At 38.7% G+C, this 19,994-nt stretch overlaps 1 protein-coding gene across 4 annotated transcripts in view; it reads left to right on the top strand.

The window, feature by feature from the left end:
- WWC2 (WW and C2 domain containing 2) overlaps positions 1 to 19,994 on the top strand; it is a 204,190-nt gene that overhangs the window by 103,104 nt on the left and 81,092 nt on the right. For 2 of the 4 annotated variants that reach the window (XM_044225654.1, XM_044225655.1), the window contains exons 3-4: positions 2,134 to 2,337; positions 3,134 to 3,210. In XM_044225654.1, the coding sequence (XP_044081589.1) occupies positions 2,134 to 2,337; positions 3,134 to 3,210 (281 nt within the window). Of the gene's footprint in view, positions 1 to 1,808; positions 1,899 to 2,133; positions 2,338 to 3,133; positions 3,211 to 19,994 lie in introns of all 4 variants that reach the window. The other 2 variants (XM_044225657.1, XM_044225656.1) reach the window with 2 other exon arrangements.

Here is a 19,994-nt window from a genome sequence, read left to right as displayed (position 1 = left end):
CTGGTCAGCCACAGTTAGGAAAACTTCTGTAAGACCATAGATTTCCATTTGGTAGAGGATGAATTCTGTATTTTGAGTCGACTTGCAGTTAGATGTTGGAAGCAATATAAATATTACACGTTTGGATCGCCCGAGACCTGAATTGTAACAAATTTCTTAAACTGAGAAGTTTAGGCTCTTATTGGCTGGTATCTGCCCTTTCCCCTTATTTTCCAGAAAGCAAAGCTGCCCCACCGTGATGATGTCCATCAGGGCTGGACGGAACGTCTGATCAGGATTGTTCCCTCCTGCATCTCTAGACATTGATGCCAAGACTTTTTTTTTTTTTTCTCCTGATTACATGAGATAGGCCTCTTCTGTGTGCTGAAATACTCACATCTTTAAATATGAGTGTTCAAAATACTACGTTAGAAGAAGCTCAGCTTTTGTTCCCAGTGGCTGTGGAGTGAAGGTCCCAGGCCCGAGGCGGTGGCTGCAGAGTGTCTGACCAACCCAGGCCATTTGGTTAATCACTCAGAACCGTTCTAAGCCCTAAGGGACCCAGGCTTCCCAGCAGAACCCCTTCAGTTTAGTGTTATCCCTTATCCTTAGAGACGAGGGTAGTTAGACATTTCCAGAACCAGCCCGGGCCCTAGAGATCCTGGTGTCCACATCAGATCACCTTAGACCATTGTCTGAGCGTTGACTTACTGCGTCCTTTGGGGCCAACCAGAAACAACGGAGCTTGGGGTACATTAAGACTGAGACTCCCACACAGAAACATTTTAAACACAGGATATGTACCTGGACATTCCAGCAATTTGATAAATTAATTTCCCTATCCTACTTCGTCAGGAGTAGGTTCTTATATTCATACAGTGACCAACCCGTATGACCCAACCTTTTGGATAGTAAGTGATTTAGTTCATAGAGGTGACCGAACGGCAGCGCGAAGCGCAGCAGTCAGCGCCATCAAAACAACTTGTACCGCTCACAGTTCCCAAGGGAAGGGGTGGGCCACCCTCTCGGGGCCACAGTGGGAAGCTCCAGGGTCCGTCTGGAGGCAGGAGTGAAAGCGAGAGCACAGGCCAGAGCCTTTGTTGGAGGAATGGGCCAGGCAGGGTGGGCAAGTCCGAGCAAGCTCAGGGCTGGTACTTGAATAATTTCATGGAGAAGGCAGCTCGAGAGCCACTGCAGAAGAGGGCTCTTTGCATTCCTTGCAATTTCTATGCACCTTTTAAACCTACCGTTGCTTGGGGTCTTCTACAGAAACTCTCACTGGGCTGGGAATTTTTTTTTCCCCTTTAAGAGCTCCCTGGGTGATTCTAGTATCCAACAGACAGAACCAAGAATGGTGCCGTTGTGTATTCTCCAAGCAGGACCAGGGTTTTGTTCTTTTTTTTTTCCGTTTTGTTTTGGCTTTGTTTTTGCTTTTGGTTTTGGTTTGTTTTTAGTTTTCAAATCCACTACGGACTGACTGATACTTTTATAAAATACAATAAAAATGAATTATTCGGAAAATGGGAAAAAAGGATAAAATGCAAACCCGAATACTAGTAGAGTCAACAGTATACAATAACTGTATTGAATTGCCATAGACATTTCAAAGTGTTTTCTCATGATTTCTACACTGACTGTGGTGGACGTGTAACAGAGTTGGGGATTTGGGGTCGGCCAGCAGAGACGTTGAGGGGCGCCGATGTCAAGGGCAACGTGGCAAGAGTGTCCTATATTAAGTAAAGGGAAACATGTGCCATGGGAAGTAGATTGGGTTCAGATCACACAGGACCTTGAATGCCGGCATCAATCATTTGGCTTTTATTCTGTAGGTATTGGGGAGCCAGGAAATTCTTGAGAGGAATGGCGGGACCCCGGTGAAGGAAGCTTCCTTTGGCAACGTTGTGTACGATGGCTTCACAGTGAGGATAAATTGTTAACAAGGATCTGAAGTGGGGTGGATGGTGTGGTGAGCCACTGGGTAAAATCAAGCAAGAACTCTATCCGATTTCTAGCGAGGTCACTTCATAAATACTAAGGAACTGCTTGGAGGAGATAAGAATTAAAGCTAGCAACTTTTTTTTTTTTAATAAAGCTTAAATGATCCCCCCCAAAATCATTAAATTCTAAAATATAACCCACCTAATGTATTTTCAGAAACCACACAGATTGAAGATCCACGAAAACAGTGGAGGGGGGAGCAGGAGAAGATGCTCAAGGACTATCTCTCGGTGGCTCAGGACACTCTCAGGACCCAGAAGGAGCTGTACCACGTGAAAGAACAGAGACTTGCCTTGGCCCTCGATGAATATGTACGATTAAACGACGCCTACAAGGAAAAGTCAAGTTCTCACACCAGCTGTAAGTACAGTGTGTCTGCTCAGACTCTGGAAATGGGGACCAAAGTGTAGCTAAGGGAAGGCCAGTTGGGTTTCGGTGGAATTTCATCTTGAGTCCTGCTCCTTCGTGGGCAGAAGCCATGAAAGGGGGTGAGGGCACCCCACAGACTTCATAGCTGAACCCCTTGACTCCATTCCAGACTGAAATACCCACCCCTCCCCCCCATTTGCAGATAATGAATCCCGTCTAGTTTTTGCTCCTTCCTCTGTGTGATTGTCTTTTACTTATATATGAGTTCATTTTCACGTGTTAGGATCCAGGCAGATAATTTGGCCCCCTTTGCAACCCTTGTACGATATTTTAGCGGGAGGCGCTGGAACTGTTGGCCAGGATGAAGTTTCTGTTGGTCACTCTCTCACATCTCAGAAACTGATCATCCGGAGCTGGTTTATCTAAAGAAGCAGTATGGATGGGCTCAGAAGTTCTGGAAGTTTCTGGGGAATGCACAGCTCTGACAAGCTGCATGTACCGTAGGGTCCTCTAAGAGTTTAGATGTAGGCATGAGCTCTGGAGAGCAGTAAGCTCCGTGGTCTTTATGACATTCCTCTTTCTTGAGTTTTTATGAAAAAAATGATAAAGGTTTGAAGATTACTTTTTATATCTAGGTTCTGATGAATGACAATAAAGGAATTCTAAAGTAAGTATCCACAGAAGCATGTAAATCTCGTTTTTAGAGTTTGTAAATTCTAAACCGAGAACAAGTTCTGCAACTTGGAAAAGTTAATTTTTTTTTCTTTTCTTTTTTCTCTCCGAAAAGTATTCTCAGGCTCTTCATCCAGTACTAAATATGATCCCGATATTTTAAAAGCGGAGATCTCCACTACACGCTTAAGGGTAAGGTATATATTTTTTAATCATGCATACAGTCTGAAGGTGGTGGGAGGGACTTCAGTGACCAGCCATACGGTGACCTCTCCATACGGTGACCTCTCCATACGGTGCCGCAGTCTCCTCCATCCACTCCCGCCTCCACCCCGAGGGTGCAGGTCCTACCTTGGTGACCACATGTTCAGTGATGGAGAATGTCATTATAGAGGCATGTGTCCCGTTACTCGGCAGCTCTGTTATCTACAGTGGGTTAAGCATATTATATATACCTCCTATGTTAAATATACTTATTTAACATAATATTAATATGACATTTACAGTATACTTAGCATATACTGAGTGTATAAGTCTCAGGAACTTCCCTTATCATGCTAAAATGTGCCAGGGTTCTGTGTAGTTGCTTTCTCCAGGACAGCCCAGTAATTACAGGTGCCACAGATGGTGTTCCCACATCATTCCTTCTCGAAGGTGAAACTTTACCAGTTTGTCATCTTCCTCATGGATTGATTCCTGATCTTTACCCTAAATCTTTTTGACGGCCCTGCTGCTAAGCCCTGCTGCTAAGGCCAGAGCTGCTTTATCCTTGATTTTTGGAGTCTTACAGACTGTCATCAAGAAAACACATTCGTGCAGCCAGTATCCCAATCATGAAACACGTTTTTCCCATGCCTGCGTCGTCACTGCCCTTCTCCTTAAAGGTAACACTGGCCTCGGGCAACACTGTAGGCGAATTTTTTGCTTGCCTCTTTTGAATTTTCTAAAACTAGAATGCTGCCGTATGTATTCTTTTCTGGCCTCTTTTGAACACGTCGAGATTCATCCACATTTGCCTTCATTATGGCAAGTGTTCCACTTTGTTGTACGTACCGTAAATTCTTTATCTCTTCTACTATTGATGTAAATTAGGGTTTATTTCACTTTCTGGTCACTAAAACATGTGTCTTGGGGCCACCTGGGTGGCTCAGTGGTTTAAAGCCTCTGCCTTCGGTTCAGGTCATGATCTCAGGGTTCTGGGATCGAGTCCCACATCGGGCTCTCTGCTCAGCAGGGAGCCTGCTTCCCCTCCTCTCTCTGCCTGCCTCTCTGCCTACTTGTGATCTCTCTCTCTCTCTCAGATCAGTGAATAAAATTTAAAAAAAATGCCTTAATATATACATTTCCGTGATATATATCTTCAGTGCACATAGGCACACATTTTCCTTTGTTATGAAACCAGAAGTGGGATCGCCGTGTTGGGAAATAGACATGTTTCACCGTTAGCAGAGGCTGAGAGAGGGCTTTGGGTCTCTGACTTCCTAATATCTACCCTTAAAGCCTACGTGACTTTCTACAGATAGCTTTTGTCTTCATCCCACAGGTTTTGAATTTTGTATTTTTGTTATCAGTTCAAAATATTTTCTAGCTCTTTATGATTTCTCATATAAAGGTTTTAATTTTTAAGCAGTTGGGGATTTTCTTTCTTTTATTTTTTAGCATTTCAGCAGAATTTCCCACTATGTATTTCTCAGTTCTAAAACTTCTTTTGGATTATTTTTTATCTCTGCTTCCTTGCCCAAATTCTCCGCATGGATTTGTAATTTTTTGAATAAAATAATCACAGTTAGCTGTAAATTCTGTAAATTCATGTCTTTATCAATGCAGTGTCCTGATCTCCTATCTGTTGGTTTCTTCAATTTGGTCTGTTTTTTTTTCTTTCATGACCTTTGGTCAAGCCTCTTAGAGCTGCTTACTTTTTATCAAGAGCCCTATGTTCTATATGAAGAAGTGTAAGGGTAATTTGAGGTTTGGGATGATCTTATCATCCTTCTGGGAGGAGTTAGTGTTGCTTCTTAAGGGCAGTTAGGCCAGGGGCAGGTAACTGTGATTCAGTCATGGTTCAAGCTGAAATCTGGGCTTCATTCCTTTTCAAAGAGTAGGTTTCTTTCCAGTTTACCTTTTCTTTTAGGGCAGAGGTGTTCAAAATCCCACCGGAACTTTGGGGATATTTTTTGAGAGCTTCCTGCTCCATGGAAGCCAAATTCCAAATATCTCCCCTGAATCTCTCAGCTTTGTGGGACCGCCAATAGCTAGCTCTCTGTACCTGTGGATTCAGTCACTGTGTTCTCCCAACTTGTCAGCTTCTCTGTTGTACACTTGAATGCCTCCAAGGAAAAAGAACACCAAGTCTGGATCCTGACTACGGGCTTTCCTTACCTTTTGGGTTTTTGACACAAGTTCTTGCTGCTATAGTAGTTCTCCAGCGTCTTCCTATAGATGTTTTGTTTTCTTTTCTTTTGCACAACTTCTCTGTTTGCTCTCAGAGGAAGAGCATGAGAAAAGTGTGTAGTTTTGGAAGCTAAACCTCTCTTTGGATTTCTTGGTTTAATTTATGAAAACATTAGTAGAAGCGTTCTGTGTCATTCCACCAGAAACAAGAAAGTCCTTCCCTCCAGAGGAGGCTCTAAGAGAGTCCTAGCTAGCTGTAATGGAAGATCAGAAGTGACACTCTCTTTGTCTCTTTCATTAGTGAATAGGTACTTATTTAACACTTCCTGTCTGGGTAAATGCCTTTTTAAAAATGCTCCCATAGCAAAGTGGCCCTCATGGTCTATGTTGCTGTTGTCGTGGTCTGAACACTGGAGCAGATGGTGCCTTCACTCTGCTGTTGGTGCACATTTTGGCCAGGTAACACTTTCAGAACACCCCAGCCATTCAGAAGTGGATGGGTAACTTGTCAGAGTCTCATAGATTTTGCTATCCTGACCTTTCTTGGCTTCCCTACCCTGTCAAAATCCCTGTGTTGGCCAGTCCATTTCACAAATTAATGCCACAGAAATAATAACTCATGATTGAACTAATAACTCTTCATTGCTTTGGTGTCTTGAGTACTTACCTGCATTTTTGGTCACTAACAATTTTTCAGGCACAAACACTAACTTTATCTTCATTATTTTGATGTCACAATATTCATAGATGTCCTTCATTTGTTTTACTGTAGAGCTAGTTGATCAAGTATTGAGGAACTAGGTATTTAGGAACATCTGTCTAAAGCATCTGTTTTATAGTGTGGTCATAAGTATTGGTGACAATTAGGTTTTCTTTTCCTTGGTCAAACTGGATAATAGTACTTCTGACAGCTTAGTTCTCATTTTTGAAATGGTGAAATAAATAAGCCAATGCTTTTTATTACTATACTCATAACTTTTAGTGGTGGTATTTAATTTCATGAGAAAATGTTTCTTAGGAAGAAGAATGTAAAAGCTTTTTACTGTAAACTTTATTATTTCTACAGCGAAGTCCATTATTTCTCAGTACACTGGGGGAAAAACTATTTAATTTATTCATAGTATGGTACTTAGACCATAGATAGGGAATGGTATGTCTCATACAAACTAAAACTTAAATTCAGCTGATATTTTAAAAAATTCATACTCCATACAAACATTGATGATAAAAACTCTCAACAAAGTGGGTTTAGAGGAAACACACTTCAACACAATAAAGGCCATATATGGAAAACCCACAGCTTAGCATCATACTCAGTGGTGAAAAACTGAGAGCTTTCCCCTAAGGTCAGGAACAAGACAAGGATATCCACTCTTACCACTTTTATTCAACATAGTACTGGAAGTCCTCGCCGGAGCAGTTAGACAACAAGAAGAAATAAAAGTCATCCAAACTGGTAAGGAAGAAGTCAAACTTTCACTATTTGCAGATCACATAATACTGTATATAGAAAACCCTACAGACTCTACCAATAAACTGCTCAAACTCAGAAGTGAATTCAGTAAGGTCTCAATACAAAAATCAATATGCAGAAATCTATTGCATTTCTGTACACTGATAATAAAGCATCAGAAAGAGAAATTAAGGAATCAATCCCATTTATAATTGCACCAAAAATAATTAAAATACCTAGGAATAAACTTAACCAAAGAGGTAAAAGACCTGTATTTTGAAAACTGTAAAACATGATGAAATAAATTGAAAACAACAGAAAGATGTGGAAAGACATTCCATGTTCGTGGATTGGAAAGAACAAATATTGTTAAAAATGTCTATACTACCCAAAGTAGTCTACCCATTTAATTCAATCCCTATCAAAATACCATCAACTTTTTTCACAGAACTAGAAGAAACAATCCTAAAATTTATATGGAACCACAGGAGACTCCAAATTGCCAAAGCAATCTTGAAAAAGAAAAATGAACTAGAGGTATCACAATTCCAGACTTATGTTACAAAGCTATAATAATCAAAACAGTATGGCTCTGGCACAAAAATGGACACACGGATCAATGGAACAGAATAGAAAGCCCAGAAATAAACCCACAGTTATGCAGTCAATTAATCTATAATTAAAGAAGCAAGACCATGCAATGGGAAAAAGACAGTCTCTTCAACAAGCAATGTCGGGAAAACTGGACCACTTTCTTACAGCATACATAAAAATAAACTTGAAATGAATTAGATATGAATGTGAGACTTGAAACCATAAAAATCCTAGAGGAGAACATAGGCAGTAACTTCTTTGACACCAGCTGTAGACATGTCTCTTGGGGCAAGGGAAACAAAAGCAAAAATAAACATTAGAACTTCATCAAAATAAGAAGTTTCTGCACAGCAAAGGAAACAGACAAGGAAACTAAAAAGACAACGTACTGAGTGGGAGAAGATACTTGCAAATGACATATCTGATAAAGGATTAGTATCCAAAATATACAAAGAACTTATGCAACCTGGGGTGCCTGGGTAGCTCAGTTGAGCATTGCGCTCTTGATTTTGACTCAGGTTATGATCTCGGGGTTATGAGATCAAGCCCCATGTCAGGCTCCATGCTCTATGGGCAGTCTGCTTCTTTCCCTTTCTCCCTCTTCCTCTCCCCCACACTCACATGCATGCTCTCCCACTCTCTCTCTCAAATTAAAAAAAAAAAAAAAAGCAATTCAACACTAAAAACCAAACAGTCCAATTAAAAAATGGACAGAAGACATGAACAAACATTTCTCCAAAGAAGACGTACAGATGGCCAGCAGACCATAGGAAAAGAGACTCAACATCACAGATCATCAGGGAAATGCAAATCAAAACTACAATGAGATAGCACCTTACACCTGTCAGAATGGCTAAAATAAAAAACTCAAGGAACATCAGTGTTGGCGAGGATGTGGAGAAAAAGGAACCTTCATGCGCTGTTGGTGGGAAAGCAAACTGGTGCAGCCACTGGGGAAGACGCTATGGAGGTTCCTCAAAAAATTACAAATAGGTTCTGTGCCTGCTGGTGGTGGCCGCATCACTGTGGGGTGGAGGTGTGGCACTGGCGGTTGCGGCCTCTGGGCTGGGCTGGACTGCAGTCTGGGCAGAAGCTGGGGAGCTGAGCCAGAGCCAAGACCAGTAGAGTGGTCGCAGTTGGATCGACCTTCGCTGCTGCAGGATTTGCAAGCTGTTATGTTTTGCAGGCCATGAAGCATAGGGAGCCTCAAGTAAAACAGGTTTTTCACAATCTACCAAAACTTGCTTTCTGTGGTGGCTGTGACAGAGGTGGGGAGGAATCCAAATTGGCAAAATGAGAAGTAGCATTAATACCAGGCATAAGGCCTACTGCTAGTAGAGGAAACAGAAGAGATGCTCATCTACGAGTTATGCTTTTAAATTACCCAGACAAGGAAGGATCTCTGTACACAGCAGCCAACATCAGTAAAGCTAAAGCCTTGACCAGAAGGTCAAGCTAAAAAATGAAGAAAATATGGGATGAATTTAAGGTTGTTGTTCATGTATACAAGTGCCAGCTTTTTATATAGTAAGGTGCCTCAAAGCAATAAATAAATATCTACTCTACAATCCAGGAATTACACTACCAGATATGTATGAAAAGAATATGAAAACAGTAAGTTGAAGAGATACTCGTATTCCTATTTTACTGCAGCACTATTTACAATAGCTAATATTTGGAAGGAGCCCAAGTGTCCATCAGTTAATGAATGGATAAAGAAGGTGTGGTGTACACACACACACACACACACACACAGAGGAATATCATTTAGCCATAAAAACAAACAAAATCTTGCCATTGGAACAACATGGGTGGATCCAGAGAGCCTTATGCTAAGCAAGATGAGCCATTCAGACAAAGACAAATACCATAGTATCTCACTCACGGGTGGAATTTAAGAAAGACGTGAACAAAGAAAAAAGAAACAATGGAACAGTCTTAACTACAGAGAACAAACTGAGGGTTACCTGAAAGGAGGTCAGTGGGGGAAGGAGTGAAATGGGTGAAGGGGGATTAGAATCCGCGTATCTTGATGACCACTGATATGGAACTTTTTGAATCAAAGTAATAAAATTATTCACTGTATGTTAACTAAACTGGAATTCAAAATAATAATAATAAATCAAAATTTAACCATAATTTTTTTTTTTTAAATCTATGCTCCAAATTACATGTAGGTGAGTTTTGGTGGAGAAAATAGTTGGTGAATTTTAAATTATTACTGTTGTTTATTAAAGGGAAGTAAATGTTGCAAGTGTAAAAGAAAATCCTTAGAAATACATATGCATTTGACAAATTTATTGAGCACTATAGCATATGCTGTGATCCAACTTTTAATTTTGTTAAAAAAAGAAATAATGAGACCCCTTTGTTTAAATTATTTGTACTCCAAACACATGGCTGGTTGGTGAGCATTGCTATTAAAAACAACGTATTATCTCTGCTTTCAAATATATTTGCTTGTACATTGTTAATACGAATTCACTTTGAATTATTTTTAGCAGTGGTGATGGACTTGGAAAAGTCAACTGTAATCTTACCTATTTGCAATCTTGTGCATAGATTTAAAAGAATGGCAGTTCATTTAAGGTTTAGTTTGTCACTGTGAATAGAGTTAACTCACGCGCACATCAAATTATGACACTTTAACCAATGATGTCACAAACACAAAAATCCTAACAGTGTGCTTCAAAGAAAAGAACTATGCCTTCTGAGAATATAAATTGCTGCCAGGAAGGCTTGTCTCATGACTTGATGTGAGAGGTGTCTGTATACTCAACACTACTTTAAAAATTTGGTTTATATCCTAAGTTCTTCCATCTGTGACTTACCTGATTTCAGCATGCTGAAGGAGATAGAGCAGTTCTAACCCACAGCACCAATCTGTATATTAGATAAGGCTGTTACTCCTTTAGGATGTTCAGAAATAAATTTGTTTTATTATAGTTGGTGTTGGGTTGGGAAACAGTACACCAGTCTTACTGAATCTTGAGTGAAATGAAGACTGATCTGACTTTGACTCATACTTGCTAAAAAAAAAAAGAGAGAGAGAGTGTGTGTGTGAGCAAGACTGAGAGAAAAAGAAGAGGGAAGTACTCTATTTAGAGCAAGAACTGGAGTTATCTCCTTCTTGATGTGCTGGTAACTTGAAATAATTAAAATTCACAGCACAGAAGTGCTTTTTTTCAAAAACCATATTCAGACTTTGAGTAAAGTGACTCTGTAACACTTGAGCACATTTATTGATTTCATGATTTTTTCTTTCTTTCTTTCTTGTTAATGATTTTGGTCTCCTTTTCTACCACCCTGCAAGCTAAATAATATGTACTTGGAAAGAAATCCTTCATTGACACTGTGTGGTTGGAGAGGGGATGTTTAGCTTCTCCTCACCTAGATAAACTACCATATCAGTTTCTCTGGCCATGATTTTCAGTCTTCTCCATCTTTATTCATAAACACTCTTATATCCATAATGCCGATGGCAATTTATAAAATTAAATGCAATTAACTTCTTTTATGGGAAACTGTACAGTCTAAAGCAGACAGGAAAATGATATTTCATAAATGATCAATTTTAAATGATTCTGTAAAGCCTGAAAAACTCACTTTCATTTTTGAAAGGCCATAAGGGTTAAGCTTTGTGGAACTGTATGTGGTAAAGATGTAATGAATGCATTCAAACCAATACTTATATTCTGATATACAACAAATACATTGACCTAATATGTTTGCATTAAATTTTGAAAGAATCAGTCTCATGAAGCCATAACAATGAGGCAGTGAAAAAAATAGCTATGTTACATGCATTTTGTGATCTTCAGCATTTTCAGGCACATTAATTTCTAGAGTCGAGGTTAGAAGACATGGTACTATCAGCTTCTACTTTGTCAGAGAACCAGAATCTCAGAGAGCTCCTTCAAGATACAGAGAAATAGAATTGTATGATTGAGGTTAGCCAATTGGATCCCAGACTCAGATCTTGTGCCTTTAGAGAGACAAAGGAAGATTGATAAAATATTTTTATCATTCTGGGAGATATTTTGCCTAAAATGCAGGCTGTTGGAATCACATAAATATCTTCCTAGCTGCTATAGGAATCATTTCCCAACAACAGACAATTAAAGAAATTGACAAAATCTATAAAAAACAACTGCTTCCACACATTGGATAATAGGCAGTTGAACACTGTAATCCCTTACCAAAGGAAAACAGAAGCAGTGGGTCCTGAGATCACACTATCTCCAGTGTAGGAAGAAGGATTCAAACGTAGTCTACTGGAACTGAAGAGTCAGAAGAGTAAAATTCAGTAAAGCAGAAGTATCTGGAATTTGTGGCAATCCTGGAGAGGAGACAACTACAGAGAGAGAAGGAGTAAGAGAAAGTTGTGGTGATTTCTCTTGCAATCTCCTCATATCTTCAGCTGAGTAATCATGGTATAAAATACGACAAGGATGGGGAAAGAAAGCGGTAGAACAAGCAATTCTCAGAGTTCATAGGATTAGGAATAGTTTCCATCTACAAACCAGAATGGAGAGACCTTCTAATTTTGGGACAATAGAAGACCTCATTAGTGGGACCATGTTAGTCTAAGGCTAAAGGCTGCTCTGGAACTGCTGCAACAAAAAATTAAAGCAAACCTTGAATGGATCACATTTATTTAAAAATAATTTAACTATGTGTTAGAAGAAAGTCCAGGAGAGGCAGAAGGAAGGGATCCCCAGGGGACATGAGGAAGCTTTCAGGGGAATGTGGATATATTCTTTATCTTGATGTTCATGGTTTTGTGGGTATATACATATATCAACCCTTACCAAGTGTATAGTTTAAGCATGCTTACTTTATTATATGCCAGATGTACACCAATAAAGCTGTTAAAAATTGCCAAGGATTCAAAGAAGCAAGAAAGTACGAGGTGTAACAAAAACAAGAAGTTACAACTCTTATTTAATTAACTCTTACAAACATATTAAAAAGTATTACACACATGCTCAGTAATATAGAAATCATGATGAGGAGAGAAAATAAAGATACAAAAAAGACCACAATGGAAGTTTTATTGATTAAATATATAATATAAGAAATGAAAAATACACTGTTGAGAACAACCTAAATGCTGAGTAAAAAGATCAGTGAATTTGAAGACATAGGAATAGAAACTGTCCAAAATGAATTACATAGATGAAAAAAGCCTGAAAAAATTTAACAGCACATCATGTCCTCTAGCACAGTATTAAATGATCTAACGTATATGTTAGAGTCCCCACAAAAGAGCAAGGAGAAGAAATCACAAAAAAAATTTCTTTGAAGAAAAAAATTATTTAAAGAAATTAAAACTATAAATCCATAAGAACAGGAAGGTACTCCAAAGCAGAAGAAAACAGAGATCACACAAAGATATATCATAATTAAATTGCTGAAAATCAGTGATTAAAGGAAATCTTAAAAGCAGCCATATAAATTAGACAATTGCAGTGGAACAAAGATAATAATTACAACAGACTTATCGGAAGCTATGCAACTTGCAAGGCAGTGGAGTGATATGTTAAGAGTACCCAACAACAACAACAACAATGTCAACTAAATTGTTTATACCTAATGAAAATATCTTTCAAAACTGAAGGCAAAAACAACCCACTTCAAAATGGGTAAGGGACTTTAATAGACATTTCTCCAAAGAAGATGTGCAGCTGTCCCATAAGCATATGAAGAGATGACAGATATCATTGGTCAGTAGGGAAATGCACAATGGGATTGTGCAATCAAAGCCACAATGGGATATTATCTCACACCCATTAGGAAGTTTTTGTTTTTGTTTTTATCTCATGCATTGCTGGTGGGGATAGAAAATATGGTACAACCACTGTGGAAAATCTCTGCCATAGATTTTTCTTTTCAGTTTTGGGGAAAATTATTAAAAACATGAAAATCATTCTATATCATGAACCATAAAAAATAAGGGCACAAGGGATGTTTGGCCCCCAAGCTGACATCTGTTGATCTCTGCCCTGAGAAACCACTGAGAAAATATAGAGGTATTAGAGGTATTACTAAATAATGGGAATAAAATAGAATCATTAAAAAATGGAATAAAAATACAAAGGGCAGGAATGGAGGTAGAAAGGAAAAAAGCATATATGTGACAATTAGAAAACAAACATAAAGTTAGTGAATTTAAACCCAATTATACCAATAATTACACTAAATGTAAATGGTGTATATGCTCCAGTAAAAAGGTGGAAATTATCATAATGGTTGAAATAAGACTCAGCTTTATGATGGCTGCAAAAGAGCTATTTTAAATGTGAAGCCCTGTCCGGACAGGTTAAACAATAAAAGAAATGAAAAATATCTATCATGAAAATACAAATGCAAAGAAAATTGCAGTTTCCATATTAATATCAAAGTAAACTTTAAAACAAGGCAATTTTTGCCAGTGTTTTATACCAGTAAATAAGTCAGTTCATCAAAGGACATAAAGACAGAGGATCATAGGGAAGAGAGGAAAAAAATGAAATGACAAAACCAGAGAGGGAGACAAACCATAATAGATTCTTAATCTCAGGAAACAAAGTGAGGGTTGCTGGATGGAAGGAGGATGGGGGGGATTGGGTGGCTCGGTGATGGACATTGGGGAGGTTATGTGTTGTGCTGAGCTCTGGGTATTGTTCTAAGACTGATGAATCACAGACTTGGACCCCTGAAACAAATAATACATTATATGTTAATAGAAAATAGAATTAAATCTTTTTAAAGAAGGGCATAAAGATGTATGTACGTAGCCCTAAAGATGTACACAAATAAAAACAGAACTTCAGATACCTGAAGTAAAGACCAATGAAACTGAAGGGAGAATGACAAAAGCACAATTATAGTTGGATATATCAATACTCCTTTTTCAGTAATTAATGGAATATATAGACAGAAAATCAGCACAATTGTTGAAATTTTGAACAATGCTATCAACCAACCTGATCTAATTAACATTTGTAGAACATGCCCTCTAAAGAGAGCAAAACAATGTTGTTTTCAAGTGTAGGCATATTCACCAAGGAGAACTTACTTGAAGTTTATATGTATATATTTTTTGAAGTTTATATATATATATATATATAATTTTATTTATTTGAGAGACAGAAAATGAGAGAGAGAGACAGCATGAGGAGGGGGAGGGTCAGAGGGAGAAGCAAGACTCCCTGCTGAGCAGGGAGCCCGATGTGGAACTTGATCCTGGGACTCCAGGATCACGACCTGAGCCAAAGGTGGTTGCTTAACCAACTGAGCCACCCAGGTGTCCCTATTAGCATATTTCTTAATAATTCATTGGTCGAAGAAGAAACCAAAGAATTTTTTTTTTAATATTTTGAACTAAATGAAAATGGAAATACATAAAAATTTACGGGATGTAGCTAAAACAGTGCTCAGAGGGAGGTCATTGGAAGAAGGAACTCTCACATATTACTGCAGAATGCAAAGTAGTACAACCACTTTGGAAAATAGCTTGGTGGTTTCCAATAAAGTTAAATATACACTTAAACTGTTACCAGCAATCCCATTTATAGGTATGTGCCCGAAGAAATGAAAACATATATGTACCCACACACAGACTTGAGTGTAGATACTCACAGAATCTTTATTCTTACTAATCCAAGCCTGGGAATCACCTAAATGTCTATCAGTGAATTAATGGATAAACAAATTGTGGTTTATCCCCAAAATGTAGTTTATGGTTTACTCATGAAAACAAGCTACTGATACTCACAAGTAGGACGAATTTCAAAAGCAATATGATAAGGAAAAGAAGCTAGCCTTGAAAGTCTACTGATTGCATATCTCCATTTACAGTTGACCCTTGAGCACTATGGGCTTGAACTACCCGTTCACTTATACATTGTTTTTTTTTTTATAAATACAGTATGGTACTATAAAAATATTTAATCTTCCTTATGATTATCTGAGTAATGCTTTCTTTTCTCTAGCTTACTTTACTGTAAAAATACAGTACAAAACATATGCTGATTGACTGTTCATGTTGTAAGGTTTTTGGTCAACAGTAGGCCATTTTCAGGGGGAGTCAGAAGTTAGAAATGCAGATTTTCAGCTGTCTAGGGGGTCAGTTCCCCTAACCCTTGCATTAACACAGTGCATTGATGTGAAGGTCCTGATATCAGAGAAGTTCTGGGATCTTCACTGGAGGGACAAGAGTTGAGAGTGTTGATCGTGGCAATGGAGTGAAGACAGAACACGTGAGCCTTGTAGACCACTGTAAAGACCGGGGATGTTAATCTGAAAGAGACAGCCACTTGACCACTTGACCAAGTTTTTGGTCAAGTTTTTGATTTATATGTATATTCTTCTAGTTTAATTGGTATACAGTGATACCAGGGGTTTCAGTTTTATCTTTGTTAGGAGGTGATTTATTTTATGTGTGTATGTGTATACATACATGATGGTCTACCTTTTCTATTTCCATTTGCTGATTTATTTATGTACTTTTTATTCAACAGTTTTATTGAGAAATAATTCACATACCATATAATTTACCTGTATTTATACAGTTGTATGCCCATGGTCACAATCTAATTTTAGAAAGTTTTGTCTCCCACAAAAGGAACTCTGTGCTCATTAGCAGTTCCTACCCGTTCCCTACATGTCTTTCTACCCGCAAGCCCCAAGCAACAACTGATTTATTTTCTGTCTCTAGATTTGCCCATTCTGGGCATTTCGTATCAATGGAATCCTATAATATGTGGTCTTTGTGATTGGCTTCTTACACTTAGCACAGTGTTTTTAAGGTTTATTCATGTGGTAGCAGGTGTCAGCACTTGATTCCTTTTTATTGCGGAATAATGTTCCATTGTACGGACCTACCACATTTCATCTCTTCACTATTAGTTGGTGTTTATTTAGATTGTTTCCACTTTTTGGCTACTATAAAGTATGTGAACATTCCTGCACAAGAGTTTACGTGGGCATATGTTTTCAGTTTTCTTGGATAAGTGGAATTGTTGGGTCATATGGCAATTTACTGGCTTATTTTAATTACTTTTGGGCATCTAGCATAGGATCGTCTGTATTTTTATTTATTATGCATATCTCCAGGAAGTATATTTCATAAATATTTCTTACAATTTTTTTCCAGTGGCTTTTGCTTTGTTTTCTTCTTATTGTTGTTAAAGTTTGGGTTTAAAAAAAATACACACACACACACACACACACACACACACACGTTGTATTCATTCATCTTGTGTCTGATGACAGAATCCATTTATTAGCTATAATAAATTGTTCCAACAGCATGTGAGGTTCTCTTTTCCTCTGTTCTTTAGTAAAGTGCAAGGTTGTTTTATTATTGATCCTTTATCTATCTGGAGCTGATTTCTCATTTTCTTTAAAGGTGACCGTTGAGATGCGATGAGATGTGGTGAAGGATTTTTAGGGAGGTGGAAGTGGTGATGAGGAGAAGGATTCCTAGAAGGAGCAAGTTGACAGTTGCCCTTTGTTGGCTTGCCTAAGACGACAGTATCGGCAAGACAGTAGAAAAAGTGGTGAAAAGGGAAGGTAGTCATTAATAAAATGCCATTTTGCTCATTATAGCTCTAATGTTGCAGGGTTCACTTTTGGGGCAGACTTCTGAAACCTTCCTGTCTTGTGATCCTTCCAAGGTCCACAGATTTCTGGAATTTACTTTTCTCTTATGATCATCTTCTTCCTCCTCCTTTTAAAATAAAACTTACTACACCGGGATTGTCGGAAATGGGAGGAAGGTCCTTGATTTCCAGTCATACTCATCACATTTAATCACAGCATCTTCCTAGTTTTCAGAAATAACTTTAAAATCAATTTAAAATGTCAGTTGCCTTGGTGTAGTCAGAATAGAAGGTGGGAAATGTGCAAAAGCCATGGGTCTCTTGCCTCCAATTTGATACTCTGGGTTGTGAGATTTGATTCCTTGGAAGTAAGTCTATAATTAGATGGTTGGCTGTGGCAGAACGTTGAGTGTGTAGGAGACAAAAAGCATAAACTCTAGGGTTTGTGGGACTATTCGTGTGTTTAACTTAATTGGGCTGTAAGAATAATGAAGTTTCTAAGGTAAAATAAGGGCCTTAGATTTTATTTGGGTCATTTTCCAAAATTCTAGTTTATCTCTGATCTTATATGTTTGTACTATCATGCCATTAATAACTACAATTTTTATGATTATAGTTTTTAAAACCTTGTCTTGGGTTCTGGATTGTTAACAGTGTAAGCGACAGCACAGTATTTACTTAGTCTTTTTTGGTTTGAGATTCCTCACCTATAAAATAAGAATTAAAACTATTTATAGAGTAGCTGTGAGGATTGAAAATAGGCGTTTATTTTTAGCACAATGCCGGGAATACATAAGGTCCTCATGAATTTTAGCTGTCATTATTGCTTCCTGGTAGAGTCTACATTGTGCTAAATTTGCAAGTCAGGATTAGCTTAATCCTTTAGTTGTGATCTAAGGACGTTGGTTTTTTTTGTTTTGTTTTGTTTTTTTAATTTTTAAGATTTTATTTATTTATTTGACAGAGAGAGAGATCACAAGTAGGCAGAGGAGAGTCAGGCAGAGAGAGAAGGGGAAGCAGGCTCCCTGCTGAGCAGAGATCGAGCAGGCCTCCATCCCAGGACACTGAGATCATGACCGGAGCCAAAGGCAGTGGCCTAATCTACTGAGCCACCCAGGCCCCCCATTAGAGGGTGGGATGGAGAATTAAAGAGTAGTAACAGTGATCCTCAAATAGCTAACGATGTCACATGGTCCTGGGAGAAGAAAGGTTGTTGAACTAGTTCAGACCATACTCTTGAAACTGAATACAATTTGCAAATGCTCTTTGATTGGAAATAATACCCATTTTCACTTGTCATTATAATGGAAATCAGACTTTTTCAGAGTTAGCATCATAAAATGCAACACTGATACTTGGAGGTAAGGTTTATGCAGGTAATCCACTATGAAGACTCCCCAAGAAGGAAGCAGTTGCTTACAGTAGCTTACAGCCAGCATTAGGTAGAATAAATAATGTGGAATGAAAGCAAGCACAGATTAGCTTCTGTGTCACTCAATGCACAATAAAATCTTCCTCCCATCACTTAAATAGACAAGAGCCTGAAAGTTCAAAAGTTAATTTTAGATTTTAAATGATAACTTTCTAAAAAAATTTAAATTGATGTGTCATCGTAGTCCAAATGATTTATTAAGTAGAATGCTCTTTTATGTCAGTGAGACACACTCATTGTTTTAATTTAATTGTTCTAAGAGGGCTCAGTATCGCCATTGTTTCTATCAACTGTGTTTTCAGAGGTAAAGACAGGCTTCAGGCCAGCTGTTTGAGTTGCTATTGATTTTTGGATTAAATGTGGTTGTTGTTTTAAAATAAAAATGTTACAGTCTTTGGTAAACAGCTCTTTAGAGGTGCTGTCAGAAGTAGAAGTGCGTGTGGAATGAGCTATTGATTACTGATGGCTCTTCTGACGTGATAATAATCGAATCCTACAGCTGAAATGTCTTTATGATCCACTGCAAACGAGCTCACTGTTCTTCGTGAATGTTAAAGCACTTTCACAATCCAGCTCGGATGGCTCCTCCTCCGTGAGGCCAGCCACAAGTGCTCCCGCGCGCCTGTGGATTCCAGTAGCATTGTTTATACCTGTCTTTGTAGTTATAAAGAGGGCCTTGCAACATCATGATTTGTGTTTACTTTTCCCTCATCAAATATAAGTGCCTTAGGGCACAAACTTTTAAACATTCAGATAAACTCAACAGATGATTCATCAACAGATAAATGATTGAATATCCACACTCCCCAAGTATTGTGCCTTAGGTGTGCGAACGAGGGTACCACATGGCTCTTGTCCTTGTCACTTGGTTCTGCGTGGTGCCTTCTCTCCCTCTTGACTTGTTGCTGTCCTTTTCCAGGATGCCCTGTTTCCCTCCGATTTCTCTTGCCACCGCTTTGCGGTGCGTTTTGTCCCTTCCTCTAGTAGATTTCTGAATGATGAAGATATCCAAGGTGTGTTCTGAACTCTCTTCTGTTTTCAGTACACACTGTGTACGTGATCTCATTGATTCTCATGCATTTAAAATACTATCTTGATGTCAGTGACTCTCAGTTTTATATCTCTGGTCCAGAAACTTCTGAACATCAAGCCTCCATATTGCAACGGCCTTTGAAGTTTCCTGAGTATCAGAGAAGTAAATGTCTCGAAGAACACCCTTGATCTTACCCCCAGATCTGGTCCCACCCTCCCGGTGTACCTGCCTCCGCCTGGCAAGCCAAAATCCTGGCAGTGATCCTTGACACATCATCTCCCTCACCCTGCACCTTGAGCCCATCACCAAGGCTTGTTGACTCTGCCTCCCAAATATATTCTTCCTCTGGCTCTATTCTCTAGACGCGGCCTGCATGCCAGCCGGCAGTGCAGGTGGAATGACCCCTTTTGGCCCCTCTGGTCCAATCACCACAGTCCTCACAGTGGCTTTTAAAAATCATAAAGCAGATCATGCTTTAAAATTTTT

Source organism: Neovison vison, chromosome 11, assembly GCF_020171115.1.
Source record: "Neovison vison isolate M4711 chromosome 11, ASM_NN_V1, whole genome shotgun sequence".
Lineage (NCBI taxonomy): Eukaryota > Metazoa > Chordata > Mammalia > Carnivora > Mustelidae > Neogale > Neogale vison.
Note: the sequence above shows the minus strand (reverse complement) of the source record. Positions and strands in the feature narration are given on the sequence as shown.